Source organism: Prionailurus viverrinus, chromosome C2, assembly GCF_022837055.1.
Source record: "Prionailurus viverrinus isolate Anna chromosome C2, UM_Priviv_1.0, whole genome shotgun sequence".
Taxonomy (NCBI): domain Eukaryota; kingdom Metazoa; phylum Chordata; class Mammalia; order Carnivora; family Felidae; genus Prionailurus; species Prionailurus viverrinus.
In genome coordinates, this window is record NC_062569.1 from 62295334 (window position 1) to 62309640 (window position 14307).

The 14307-nt window shown below is 38.9% G+C and overlaps 1 protein-coding gene across 13 annotated transcripts in view; it reads right to left on the reverse strand.

The window, feature by feature from the left end:
• The window catches only part of MECOM (MDS1 and EVI1 complex locus), a 562536-nt gene that overhangs the window by 27260 nt on the left and 520969 nt on the right, over positions 1 to 14307 (reverse strand). For 9 of the 13 annotated variants that reach the window (XM_047875125.1, XM_047875119.1, XM_047875122.1 and 6 more), the window contains 4 exons: positions 10727 to 10874; positions 9260 to 9416; positions 3529 to 4885; positions 989 to 1076 (listed from right to left, as the gene is read on the reverse strand). In XM_047875125.1, coding sequence (XP_047731081.1) covers positions 989 to 1076; positions 3529 to 4885; positions 9260 to 9416; positions 10727 to 10874 — 1750 coding nt within the window. The remainder of the gene's footprint in view (positions 1 to 988; positions 1077 to 3528; positions 4886 to 9259; positions 9417 to 10726; positions 10875 to 14307) is intronic. The other 4 variants (XM_047875120.1, XM_047875123.1, XM_047875130.1 and 1 more) reach the window with 3 other exon arrangements.

A 14307-nucleotide genomic window follows, 5' to 3' on the forward strand; every position in this document is an offset into this window, starting at 1 on the left:
AGAGGGGGAGGGGGTAGAAGGGGAGGGAGAGTCACATTCCAAGATAATTTAATTACCTCACAACTTTCTATAAGACATCTTGCATAAAATTCCACCAGTTTTATTAGAGGAGCACAATTTTTAGTTTGAATATGTTGAAACGCAATAAATTAGTTCACTGATTTTAAGCATTTTCATAAAAATTTTGCTTACCATCTATAAAGACCAGAGCTTATAACCTTTAAAATCAGAAATAAGGAAAACAAAATATCAGGTTAAAAAAAAAAAAAACGTTTAAGATGTTTGTATATTTGTTCTTTCAATACAATTTCTACATTTTGATTGATAGGTAAACCAGTTTTTAAAAATAACCAAATACGTAAGGAGATAGAAATGAGCCAATTAGATGGCACTGCTTTGTATTCTTCTTGTGATGAAAAACTGTATATATTTTGATAAATGGACACAGCCCCATTCAGCAAATAGCTCTGTGTATTGTGGTAAATTCTTGTGCAATTACAGAACTTCGCTGGAATGCCCAGTGGTCTCTAGATAAATTCCTTCACCCTCTATGGTAACAACTTGTCAGGTAGACTCATTTCCTGTTTTTTATCTAAGCACTAAAGGACTTCAAGGACTTTCATGAGTTTGGGACGAGTCACAGTCTGACCCATCTCTTATTATCAGTAATTTTTAAACACACACACAAAAAAACTTCAATATTTATTTTCTTAACTGAATTTTGTTCACTCCAAAATATACTTTGGATCGGTAAGTAGTTAGCAGGAGACAATAATTTGACACCCCAAAACATGTTATTTTTCCACATATATTAATTTTTTTCTTTAAAGAGTTTGGGTTTTAATTCTGCTAGAATTTCCTGTGTTCTTCCACACCAGCGTCATAGGAAATCCTAATGTTCTCAAGATTTCTTTCATTTCATTGCACCTGCTTTTCAGGATCAACAAGTTAGTTTACAAGCTTGAAGTCTCAAATTCAAAATACTTACTTGTGGGTGAAATAAGAATCCTGGCGAAGGTCTCAAGTATTTCTCTTTTAAAGCTTCAAGTGGGTCAGTTAGTTTTCTTTTCTCTACTCTGAAAGGTTAAAATTCGTTTTTGAAGATGAATCAGTCTCATGTATCAATCGCTACACAATTACTGACATTTAAACAGCTACCAATAAAACAAATGGTAGATTTCTGGGAAGCACACTAATAAAAATATAAAGACATCTGTTCAGCTCTTGAAGAATACTCATGGCACTTCTAGGCGCTCATAGAAAGAAGGTCCTATTCACAATGGTAAAATCCTATTGGGTGACTAGTAACACTAATAATGAGGAAATATAAAAACTGAAGAGTCATGAAACCGGAGGCTTGGTCACAGATTTGTACCTTTCCATTTCAAATGCAGACAAGAAGGCTTGATGATTTTGAAATCATGAGGACAGAGCTCATTCTGAAAATTAAAGTCATTTTCTGCCAAGAAAGTGTTCCCCTAGACATTCGTTATATTTCCCCCATACTTGCCAATGAGGGCAGGAGAGTTTCTAAGCACCTATGCATTCTGCTCCCCTCTCTTTGAGGTCCCTCTTTTGGATGCCACTGCTGATAAAGAGGGCAGGCAAAAGGGGGTGGAGGGAAAAGGAAGAGGAACTTTTTGAAGATAGAGAAATATAAAAATTATCAGCATATCCCTTCTGCTTTCTAAATGTTTGTTATTCTATTTTCTATTAAGTATGCAGGAAGTGACATCATGGGTTAAATTAATTTCTTTTACCAACTGTTGACACATTTCTTTTTAAGAACGGTTGAATAAGCACGCTTCTAAAATAGAATCAAAATTAATAAAAACAGCTACCACTTCTTGAAAGTTTATAGATGCTATGTTTTGCATACACTATGTCACTTACTGAAACAGGTCCTCTTATACCCATTTTATGAATTAAAAAAAAAAAAGAACAACTTTAAGACACGGGAAAGCTGAGATTTCAACTCAGGTCTTGCACTAAAACTGGTGTTTAGGCATTTCATGACTTGGGTAGAATGACAGGCCTAGGTCCCTTATTCGGAATGAAACACCAGGGAGAAGACTGAGTTTTGAGTTAAGCAAGGGGCAGAGAGGGTTAGGATATGATGGAGAAGAGTGTAATGGGTGTGTGGAGGAACTGGAAACCCATTGCCACTGGGAGGGTCTGAGAAAAAAAAAAAGTCTAAGGGATTATCTTCACAAAGGGCTGAGATGTATCACTGAGTTGGAAATACAACCTCACTGGCAATGGGTAACACACAATCTACACCCCAAATATGGAAGTTCTGTCTTCCCTTCTTTTACCTCTCTTATGGAGACTGCCACAAGAATTAAGACATAATAATTGGGAAAAAGTGCACAGGCATGGTACTGATGGCTCGGAAAATATTTTTGCACTGTCCTTTTCAATTCCCTTCAAGCTGGGGGGGGGGGGGGTGGGGCGGGGAGGTGGGGTAGCGCTCAACATACCGGCCGTATTTCTTAGTTAATGTATTATAGATAATACGGGTAGAAAAGGAATCTTTGGTGAAAAGAGTTTGCGGCTCTAGTACTGATTAAGTAATAGGAACTCAATGAGTATTGTCGAATGAAAGAGTAGCACAAACTTGTTCGTGAAAGAGAATCAGGCAAAAATACGAAAATAGTCTCATCTTACACGAGTCCAATAAGCAATTATCCATGCCTTCCATTGATTCTTGACATTGTTCAAGACTCGAATGAGAAAGTAGATGTGAAAACGCTTGGTAATATTTAAAATACACAATAAGCATAATTACTATTATTCATACTTTTAAAGAAAGCTGGTATTTAAAAAATAAATAAATCATTCTGAATGTCAAGTGAGTGTTAACAGAATACTGTCTATGAGGCTTTTTATTAAGCATATATGTTTCCCCCCCAAAGCACTTTTGGATGCATCAAAGAAAACTGGATAACGAAGGTATTAAACAGTGACGTGTCTTTCAAAACCAGCCACTCACATGATACACAAAACATTTTTGTGATTAATATTTCACTTACTTTGGCTTGCTGGGAGATTTATATAGAAACAGAATCTGAGCGGTACTTATTAAGGATGTGTTGGTCGGTTAACAAAGAGAAAACGCATGCTGTTCTGCATCCCACCTCATTCCAAATATCCTGACCCGCTTGAGTACCCACACATATTTGCATTAATCCTTCAGGAGCCTCATTCTTCTGCCACTTGACAGCTTGCTTTAAATACGGCTTTCCCATATTTTCCACTTAAAAAATGTGTTCAAAAATAAATTTATTGTCAGGGGAAAGAACTCTGTGGGCCTCATCCAAAACCCCAAATTCAGAGACATCCAAAAATAAGTCCAAACTTAATGAGTTGACCGTCTGAATAAAAAATGAATTCACTAGATCAAACAACTTTACTCTCTGCCTTGTAATAATAACAAAAATGGTTTGTTAAAAGCCATGGCTTTCAACTGCAAACCCTGCCCTTTGTACACACGTCGTCCACATTTAATCGTCTCCTGTCCACCCTTACCTGTAAATAGGGTCCATAAAGAAAGGAGTGGGTCTAGCATGCTGCAAGGAACCATCTGATGCTGGTCTTGGTTCAATGCTGCTTCCTTTCTTTTCCCCAAACACGTGGTTTTTACGAGGCTCGGTCAGCTTTGTCCCACTGGCTCTACTCCTACTGCCCATGCTTAGATCCAGGGGCTGGTCTTGGCTTGTGGCAGGTGTTGCTGGAGGCTTGGAGGGGACTGGAGTCAAGGGCTTCTCGTCCTTTCGCTTAGTGGTGAGATCAAAGGGAGACTCAGAGCTTCCCTTCTGCAGTTTCTTTACTTCACTTGGTGATTGGGGTTCCATTTTCAAAGGTAACGATCTCAAGTCTCTATCAGGAAATGGGTACATTGATTGAGAGAATGCTGGAAAAAACGGGAGGGGAAACATGGAAGGGTAAGGTAAAGCTCCAACTTTTTTGTCTTGCAGCCCCACCAGTCCTGTTGAACCAAAGTATTTTTCAGCAATAGAAGCAATAGCTTTTATAGAATCATTCACAGCTCCTGACACCGCAGTTTGCTCCTCTAAAGATGGTGAGAAAATGGAATGATTGCTGTATTCTTTCTTATTATGTATTGAAGCCAGATTCTGAAGCGGGCTTACTTTGTCTTTGAACATTTTACCATTTTCTTTAAATTTCTCTTTATCACTTTCAATGTCACTTTCCAGATCAGAGCCCGAGGTTGTTTCCAGGTCACTGCCACTTGGCGTACTGACATCATCAAGGTCACTACTCTCTGACTGGTCACTGATTTTCTCAAGGGGCCTCTCTTCAGAGGACCTCTCGGGCTGGAGCTCCACTGGCTTATTGTCCCCTACAGGTGGGTGTTTAGATAGTGCCTTCAAAATATCCTGTGTAGCTGGCAGTATCTGAGGATGTGTCATGAGGGGACTTTGACTTTTGTTTGTCTGTTCAGTACTTGATAGTCCTTTAACAGGAGAACTAGCAGGTATCAAAGGAGGCCTGTGGTACAAGCCGGAAGGAAACAGACCAGGGAAGCTAAAAGAAAATCCAGGAGCTGTTGGAAAGGTAAGACCAGCAGGATGCCTATTGGCACCAAAATAGTCAGCAAGGCCCGGGTTGGCATGACTCATATTAACCATGGACGTTTTATCCATAGCTGGGGTTCCAGGAAGTGAAATGCCTTGGCCAAAAAATCCACCTGCCGCAAAATGGTTCTTGCCCTCACAAAACCTCCTGTGTTTATTTAAGGAAGACGTAGTGCTGAACATTTGTCCACAGTCTTTGCACTTGATTTGGGTTCTGCAATCAGCATGCATGCGCTTATGACGACAAAGGTTTGAAAACTGAGTATAGGATTTATGGCAGACCTCACCTGTGTGCAAACAACAAAAGAGAATCTCAGGCTTTATGGCAATTGCTTCTGAATTTAGCAAATATCACAATTGGTTTACCCAAAATTGCAATTAGGAAGCCAGGAAAAGTTGTTGGAGGTACGAATCTGGGTACTCCCAACACAGAAAACCCCATGTCACTAGATTCCAAAGCAAGGCATCCAACCTGACAAATGTCTTGAGGCAGCACAAATATTTCATATATAAATATATTTAAATATTTTGTCATCCCCATTGCAAAATATTTTTTCATCATATTTGTGTATTTAAATATTTATAGCAAAGTCCAATTCCAGCATGCATTGACTTCCCACCCCATTGCTACCCTCATAGAATCTTACAAATTCAAGTCTCAAGGCGTACTAAACATAAAACATAACAGGAACCCCTTTAAAATTTTAGACCACTTAAAGACTTCTAAGTCGTAGCACCAAAACAAAATAAAACAGCCTTTCCCTCGACCAGAAACTTTACCTTCATTCCCTCTCCCCCTGGGGAAAAAGCCTGTGACTGCCCTACCATTATTTAATTTGTATTATATCATATGCTCTCATCATTCACACATCAAAGCCACACAACAATGCACATTGTGTATTCTGAGACATTTTTAACAATCATTTTCATGATTTGAGAAAGACTGACATAATTTACAATGGCTCTATTTTAAGCCTGCAAAGGAAGCTAAATTGAATGTGGTCCATCCTGCATTGCTGGTTCCCATGAACTATGATCACGTCCTCTGACTTCCCCTCACACCAGTGGTTGTGCTAACCTTCCTGCATTTATGAAACCCCCGTCCTTGGGAAATACGTCCACTTGTTGTCATATCTTCGCCGGTTATCTCAGGGCTTGACTTCTATGTGGGTTAGCCAACTATGGTAAGCAGGGAGAGTGTTCTGAGTGCTCTAATCCAGAAAGAACACGGCAGGGCACGGCTGGGAAAGAACCCTCTTCGCGGAAAATTTGCCAAAAAAGTAGAACATCTTCCTCCTCACAGATGAGAGAACAGATCTAAGTGTATTTTAAGACCAAACTTTGTAACCTTTAAAAACTCCTTTGCTGGGTAAGAATTCCCCTCACTTCGCAGGCCGGCAGGATTATAGTATCCATTTCCCAAGCATCACATTTTTTTTATCTGACTTTAGTAGAGGTGAATCCGCTTTATGTGTGAGCTTACTTTAACAATCCCGTGCACGTTTGATACATGCAGAAACATGATATGCCTTGTTGGTGATTACCGAAACAAATTTATATAAGAAATTAAATTGAAGACAAAATACGACATTTATTGCTTTCATGTGATGGCTGCCTTTGAGCGCAGAGTGGTTGAGCTCCTAAGTTAAAGCAGTAATAGTTGAAAAAAAAAACTCGAAGGAGATTTTATAGATGTTCAATCATGCAAAACTCACCCAAAAGTTGGATTATCCCACACACCACCAAACAGGAAGTACCAAGTGATTCCATAATATTTCTTTTACTACTAATGATTAAAATGCACTGCTACACATATCACTGCACTTAGTAATAGTTAAGGAGCTTTCAACTGTGGGATGATTCATGACATTATAGAGGCTGTAACATGCATTTTAATGGGAAGAGAAGATGTGAGTGATTTCTTTTCAAATTATTCTACTGGAATATATTGACCAGAGACTACTTTAAAAGTATATACTAGTAACCATATACAATAAATACACATGCTATTTAAATTCTTTGATACACTAATTAAAACCATATGACGTAGAGGGTAGAAACATGAGGCTTTCGCTGGTTATACTAATTCAGCTATGAGCAATAACAAGAAATAGTAAATAAAATGTCGTTGGAATTATAAAAGTTCACTCATCAAGAAAGTAACACCTCTCCTCTGGGCATTAAAAGGCGTTGAGAAAACGTCTTGATGGGTATTCAACCACGGCATAAACTTTTGAAAGGTTTGCAAGTGTTTGGCAAAGAAATGTTGCTCTCTCTATTCCTTTCTTATACCTGGATGGATTGAAGAAAATCAGGAGCTTCTCTACATCGGAGTAACAGAAGGTGCATTAGACTTTCCTGGTTGCCACCCCGTGTTACACAGATGAGCGATGTCTGTGTCAGGTCTTAAGAACAGAGAATCTGGGATGTTTCCTTAGGCGGAGGCTTTGTTTTCCTCACTTGAATGTCTGGCCTGGCCCACCACTAACCACCAGGCCTCCAGGTAAACGGCTCAATTGATGTTGAAGTCTATACTGTACTGTAATTTTCTCAGTAATAGGAATTAGCCAGCAGTTAACATTGCATTTTTCTACTTATTAAACAAATTAAGAGGTATTTTGAATATGTTCAGCCTATTAGAGCATGTGGTTTCTATTTGGGAAGGCTGGAGGTTTCTGCAAAGGCAGTGAGTAATTACCTTAGCACTGGTGACTTTGGGCTCAAGCTTGGCGGTACACTGTAATAAGAGACAGTTGCCATAAACACACCAGTGGGGGTAAATCGTGGTGTGTGGCCTTCTGGTGAGAAACAGATATCAACTCTAGGTGAACCTCCTCCACTCCCAATCTCCACACCAACTCTCCTCTTTTGTTCTGAAATTACATGGCTATTATTCATAATTACCCCATGGTTCTCTGTCAGATTTTACATTTGAAGAATTCCATCTGCTATTTAAATTTACCAATAATTACTGAGGATCCATTTGTGGCAAATAGTTGTGCAAGCTGATTGGAAAGGGACACCCTATAGTGCTTTAAAATGAAACACTTGATTTCAACACAATTAAAATTCCAGATCCCAGAACCTTAGATAATAGGAATCTATATTTTCCAACTTTTGGCTTAAATAATAGAGAAATCATTAAGTCGTTAAATAGAGAATCCGTTCAGTCTATTTTTTCCCACCAAGACACAATAAACGTACCAAAATTTGTTTCTGAGGAATCAGAAATACATGAGTTATTTATGCCTGTAACACTACGAAGTACATTTTTAAGGGCGTCACAACCTAGAGTCCGAAACGCCTTTATGAGACAAGAAGTCTAAAATTTCTATTGTATACTTTATTTCCTGTGATTTCTAACAGAGCTCCCCCCAAGGGAGACTAGAGCACCCTTTTGTTTATCAGCTGGTCATCTTCACTCCACCCAGGGTACAGGAGAACCCTGTAGGAGCAAAACAAGACTCTAGTTTAAGCTGGAAAGGGGAAAAAAAAAGCTCTCCTGTTGCTTGGAAGCACAAAAGAGGACTGTGTCGAGCTAAAAATGTGGAGAGTTAGTCTCTGGCATCTGTGTGTTGGCACCAAAAATTATGTTTTTGCCCATCAGGTCCTGTAGTAGTGTCTCATATACCTACTACAAATTATTGAGTATTTGTCAGAAAAAAAAAATGTTTTCTAAGAGTTCCCACGTCAGAGGTTTTGCCAACTACTGAGTATGCCTCGATCATTTCCATGCTCATCTGCATACAAAATCAGTCTTAAAGTTTGCAGCGCAACTCAGTGAGTCAGTATTTATAAGCCCAGCTGAGCAATGGATCAAAAGAAGTCCGGAGTCATTGCTCAGATCGACTGAAAACAACTGATTTGCTTTATGAAATATTTCAGCACAATACAGGGAACAGGAGTGGGTGGACGGAAGAAGCAAATGAGCGCGGAGTTGTACTTTATGTGGAGTGTGTTACTAAAGTGCTCTGTACAGGGACCTTCTAGGTAGGTGGTCAGATTGGATGTCTTCTGAACACACACTGCCAGTAAATTTGCTTTAGTGTAGTGGCTTATAGAAGCAGCGTGTCCACCATCAAAGTGAAAATGTTCTGCTTTTCAAGTAACTGGTAGTTCTTACCAACCTGCAGCCGGTGATTGGTAACAATGTGTAGATTAAGGGGAGTCTTATTCCCCCCTCCCTCTCCACACACACACACACACACACACACACTCACTCACTCACAGTCACAGCCTACTTGACAAGTGGGGCTCTTCCAGCCTTTCTGATCCAGAATAGGTTTTTATCACTTCATCTTATTTATGGCATTTGCCTTTGCTGTTTTACAAAGCCATGACCATTTTCAGTGGAAGACAAATCTGGTTCTCTCTATTAAACCCTACAACCTGGAGAGGCTTCCCTTTCATTATTTAATGACTTCTCTTTTCTCTACTTGTTATTGATTTCATCTAATAGAAAACACCCCAGGAATTATAAACAAGATACCATGGATCTGGGTGTAAAAGATGTTCTTGTAATAGAAAAATAGCCCAACTGGATTGGACCATAAATAGCTAATGCAGAGACCCTTCTATGGCCATGCGGCCATCTCCTGATCACAGTGCCTTTCGGATGAGAGACAGATGCAGGAAGGAGGGCTGGAGTGTTAAAAACTTACAGATAAAGGGCTTCACACTGCTGTGGATGTGCTTGTGTTGTTTGAGGCCCGACGAAGTGGCAAACGTTTTGCCACACTCCGGGCATGCGTGGGCCCGGGCACCAACATGCTGAGAGCGAATGTGCCGCTGGAGGTTGCTAGGGTCCGTGAAAACCTGCTAGGAAATGAGTACTGATTAATCAAGAAACTTAATTCAAGGACACAATAACGAAGACCAGGAATGACTCAAGAAGGAATTTTGTTTATTTATTTTGTTTTTGTTTATTTGTTTTCCCCAAAGACCAAAAGAAAGTCATATTCCCAAAGCATGAGCTCCTCTCGGAGAAGGACTGTAAATTATTCAGATCTATATCCTTAGCAGGAAATGTCCATCGGTATCAGTTGAACGAAATAATTAATGGCATGACAGACCACAGTCAAGATCTTCTTGATCCCATTTAGAGTGATTAGGGTTGAAAAATAAAATGCCAGCCAAGACATTATTTAAAATGGTATGTTACTTCCATCCTTTAAACCAAAACACACTATGTACGAAATTGGGGGGATTTTTACGAAAGTATCTCAAATCTATTCAAGGAGTTCTCCCAGGGATAATGCTAACACTGTTTCAAGCAAGGTACCATTAAGCTAAAACCATTCCTTTAAACATTATACTAAAGAGAAGAGAAGAGAAGAGAAGAGAAGAGAAGAGAAGAGAAGAGAAAAAGTCACCCACACTTCTGGGAGCAAAGCATCTCTAAAGATAATTTCAAATATCACAATTTCCACTGGCATGAAGAAAGATATTCAAATGCTATAAAAAGGTTTTGGAAATAGAAATCAACTTCAATAACATCAGCGCACCTTTTAGTTAATTGAGAGCCATGAACATTAAATGATGTGAACTACTGTTTCCATGTTTCAGAGTCATGGTCAAGGTAGAGTGCTTCACTGCACCCTTATGCTGCTCAGCAGTGGCCACTAAGGCAGGCCACTAAGGCACCGTGCTCTTAATTAGAACCAAGTCATGATTTATGGTGGGGACTTGGGTGGAAAAATCTGCAAATGTAGGAGTCTCCTATTCTTTCTGAATAGGCATTCAGAAACTTTATGTGACTTCCTCGCAAACTGCTATTAAAAGAAATCAGTAATGTGCATTGGATACAATTTTCATTCTCCATAAGGCTATAAAACAACCCCACACTGGCAAGCCAGTAGCGGAACCAGGAATTTACCAAGGATGTCTGACACCTAGTTCTGGAACTCACCATTAAGCCTCACTTCCTCCCTTACAAAAATAAAAGGGTACCCACTAAGTGTTTTTATACACTGTACTAATGCCTTTTAGCATACAACACTCAGTCTACTTTTCTCAAGATATTTATAGTTTCCCCTCTCAAGGGTTGTTTTTATATATCATAGCAAGTGATGGATTAAGAGAGAGCAGGATGACAGAGAGAGGCCAAGTAGTCTACAAATTCACTGTACCTTGGCACAGTTTTCACATTCATAGTGCTTTCCACTGTCATGTGACATCTGGTGGCGAATTAAATTGGACTTCCAGTTAAATGCCTTGGGACACTGATCGCACTTGTATTCCCTCTCTTCAGTATGTGACAACATGTGTTTCTCCAGGCTGTTAAGAGAACAATTGGTTGAATAAGACACGGTGACAAAGAATACATTCATAAACAGAATGTCATTTTATTGCTAATCCAACTGGCAATTAAAGAAATGAGAAGGAAAAGGAGTTGAGGTGAGAGAAGAGAAGAAACAAAGAGAAGAAACAGGCTCACAACAGACGAAAGAATATTTATTCTTCCTAGACTGTGTCCTTCACTAACACAGAGAAATACCCCTGTTGTTTGAAAATAAATCTGATATAGCTATCAGGGGTTAGTTGCCAAGTTAGAGGCACGATAAACGACTAGTTAATTGCCCAGTTCTGGATTCACCACACCATTCTAAGGGCAACACACATTGCTAATACCCACTTAATTCAAACACAAACACTGAAACTGAAGATCTTCAAAACATGCTTAAGAACATGCAGGCAGGTATCCTTTCTAATATATAACCTCTAGATTCAAAAAGGTACTTTTGTTTCTATCCATATCTCCAAGTGGAAAAGTGAGTTGTAACCTAACTATTCACCAGGCAACTTCCCAAAATAACCCTGAGACGGATGGATGAAAGGATGGCCCTGCAGATGAGCGATGAATGGATATGTGTATACATAGATATAGAAGCATATGTATATAGCGCCTATGAATTAGGGAGGAAAGAAAATGTGTAATAATATAAGTGGATGCACTATTAAAGCCCTTCAAAAGAAAAACGGAGTTAGAAGTTTCTCACAAGGATAATTTTTCTGTTTTCAAGCTTAGAATATTTTTGCTTCTCAAATATTTCCATCTCTTTTCTAAAACTTGTATATGAAATCTGCATGGATTTAATGAAAAGCAAATATTTTAGATAATGGATTGCTGTGATAGTCAGATATTTGAACATATTTGTTAATTAAATATGCACAGATAACACACGGGGATACTACCCCTAAAGTAACCAGAGCTTCTTGGAGAAATAGCCTGTTTCAAACTTGAAGCCCAAGATACACGATAGGCCTTGAACATCTTGTTACGGCAAAAAGCAAGAAAGTTATAGAGCATGTCAAAAGAATTAAGGTACCAACGTGAAAAAACAACCCCTGACCAAAGATGAGGAAATTTAAGCATCAATAAAAATAATAATTTCATCTTTTAACAAAAACAATATTCAACATCGCACAAACAAAAGCTCACGGGTCACCCTTGGAAGATTCTGAGAAGCAAAATCATTACTCTGAAAACTAGTAAGTAAAGAGAAAACTCACCCACATGTCCTGCCCTTCCTATATGAACTGTACTTCAGGGTGAGCAAATAAACAATGAGGGGAAGTTTCTCTGCGTAGAATTAACAGAGATAATAAATAATGAAATAATGATAGAAGTAGAAAACATCCATTTTACAGCATGTAAGCAATTAATAAATGTAGGCAAGTCAGAAATAAATCTTGTGCCTCCTGAAGGAAATAAACCATAGCATCAGTGAGGTATTATTCTTAAAACAATGAACCTAAATCTGATCAAGGCTTGGGATGTAACTGTGAGTTTACAGGAAGTAGAGAAGATGGAGAAAGATGTTAACACCAAGGGGACATGATCAGTAGAATCCAGACTAGAGGAAATGCTACAGGAAAAAACACTTAGTTTCTTCTATAAATAAATTTCAATGAGGGAAGGAGGGGGGAAGGGAGGGAGAGAAAGAAAGACTGACTTTGACTGAAGGAACTTATAAATTAAAAGAGACATAAGAGGGGCACCTGGGTGGCTCAGTCGGTTAAGCGTCCGACTTCAGTTCAGGTCATGATCTCATGGTTTGCGAGTTTGAGCCCTGTGTCGGCTTCTGTGCTGACAACTCAGAGCCTGGAGCCTGCTTCAGATTCTGTGTCTCCCTCCCTCTCTCTCTGCTCCTCCCCCGCTCACACTCTCTCTTTGTCTCTCTCAAAAATAATAAACACTAAAAAAATTTTTAATAAAAAAATTTTAAAGAGACATGCCAACAAATTGCAATGGCAGATCTTATTACGATCGTAGTTCAATTATAAAACTAAAAATAATGAGATAACTGGGGGAAATTGAACACTGACTTTATATTTGGTAATATTGAGGAATCATTATTTTTAAAGTGTGGTGTAGAAATTTGTGTTCTAAAGAGTCCTTTTTTCGACAGATACATACTGAGCTATTTATGAATAAAATGACATAATGTCCAGGATTTGTTTCAGTAATCTGAACAAGTATAGCTGAGACAAGACTGGCCTTGTATGATAATTACTGAAACTGAGCATATGGGGGTTTATTACACCATCCCTCTCTAGTTTTGCATACTTTGAAACTTTCCACAGTACAAAGATATTAAGAAAAACAACAACAACAACTACCAATCCTGCAAGCACTCTTTCTTTGCCATGTTCTATTTTTCTGTGAGATAAATACTCTAAAGTTGAGTACCAGTAAGACCCTGTGCACCTAGAATATTTCCAGTAGTCACGTACGCTGTGTGAATGGCAGGGTGCGTGACAAAATGAAGTACCCTTTCTCCTATCTTGATAAATCAGAAATGTCTTTCCCATATTTTTTCTCCTCCACAGCTTCCCCTCTACAACTCCATTCATATTGGCATATGAACTTATTTTTCCTGCCCCGTGAGTCAGTCGACTTTGTAATGCTATTCTGTTTGAGCACAAATGGTGATATCTCTGTGAACAAAAGGTACCAGGAGAGTACAGGTGTGTGGAGTCACAAGGACAGCCCTACCTTTATCTACAATATGCAATCCTCTGTTTGTTACACGAGTTGAAATGTTATTAATAGAGTTAAGAGAGAGATATCATCAACTGCGGTTAACATTGAACTGAGTCAGGGACATCTTCCGAAATCATGGCACAGATTCATATACTCACTGTCATCCTCAGCCACTCAGGAGGGCATGCCATTTGATGACATATATTCCAATATGCACGTCAAATCATAAACTCTGAAATCTAATGGGAGAGACAGGCCTGTACATTGAGTCTTATTCCTGTGCCCTTACTCCAAGGATATGATAAGGTTTCAAGAATATAGTACATGGCATACAGGGGGAAAACTAACTAGCAGTGTAAGAGGAATTCTCCTTTCTTTTTCTTCTAATCTAGCATAAAATCCATATTGTTCTATCACTCAGTGATAGAAAGAATCAAAAGACAACTGGTTCTTACAAAACCAAATGTGTATTTCTTTCACAGACACAGAAGCCATCCCGTCAGCTGTTAGGGAGGCTTCTCCACTTCTCATAGAACTTCATCCTATTTTATAGAGCTTTGCCTGGCCTTCTGGGTTCTTTGCAATTTTTGCATTTTAACCTTTGGTCCTTGCCCTTTTGGGGGGCGAGAGGGTATTTTTTCTCAACATTTGACAGAAAAGATACAGAACAGAATAATTATCGTGTCAAAAAATTTTTCTCATTTGTTTAAAGTATAAAGCAAC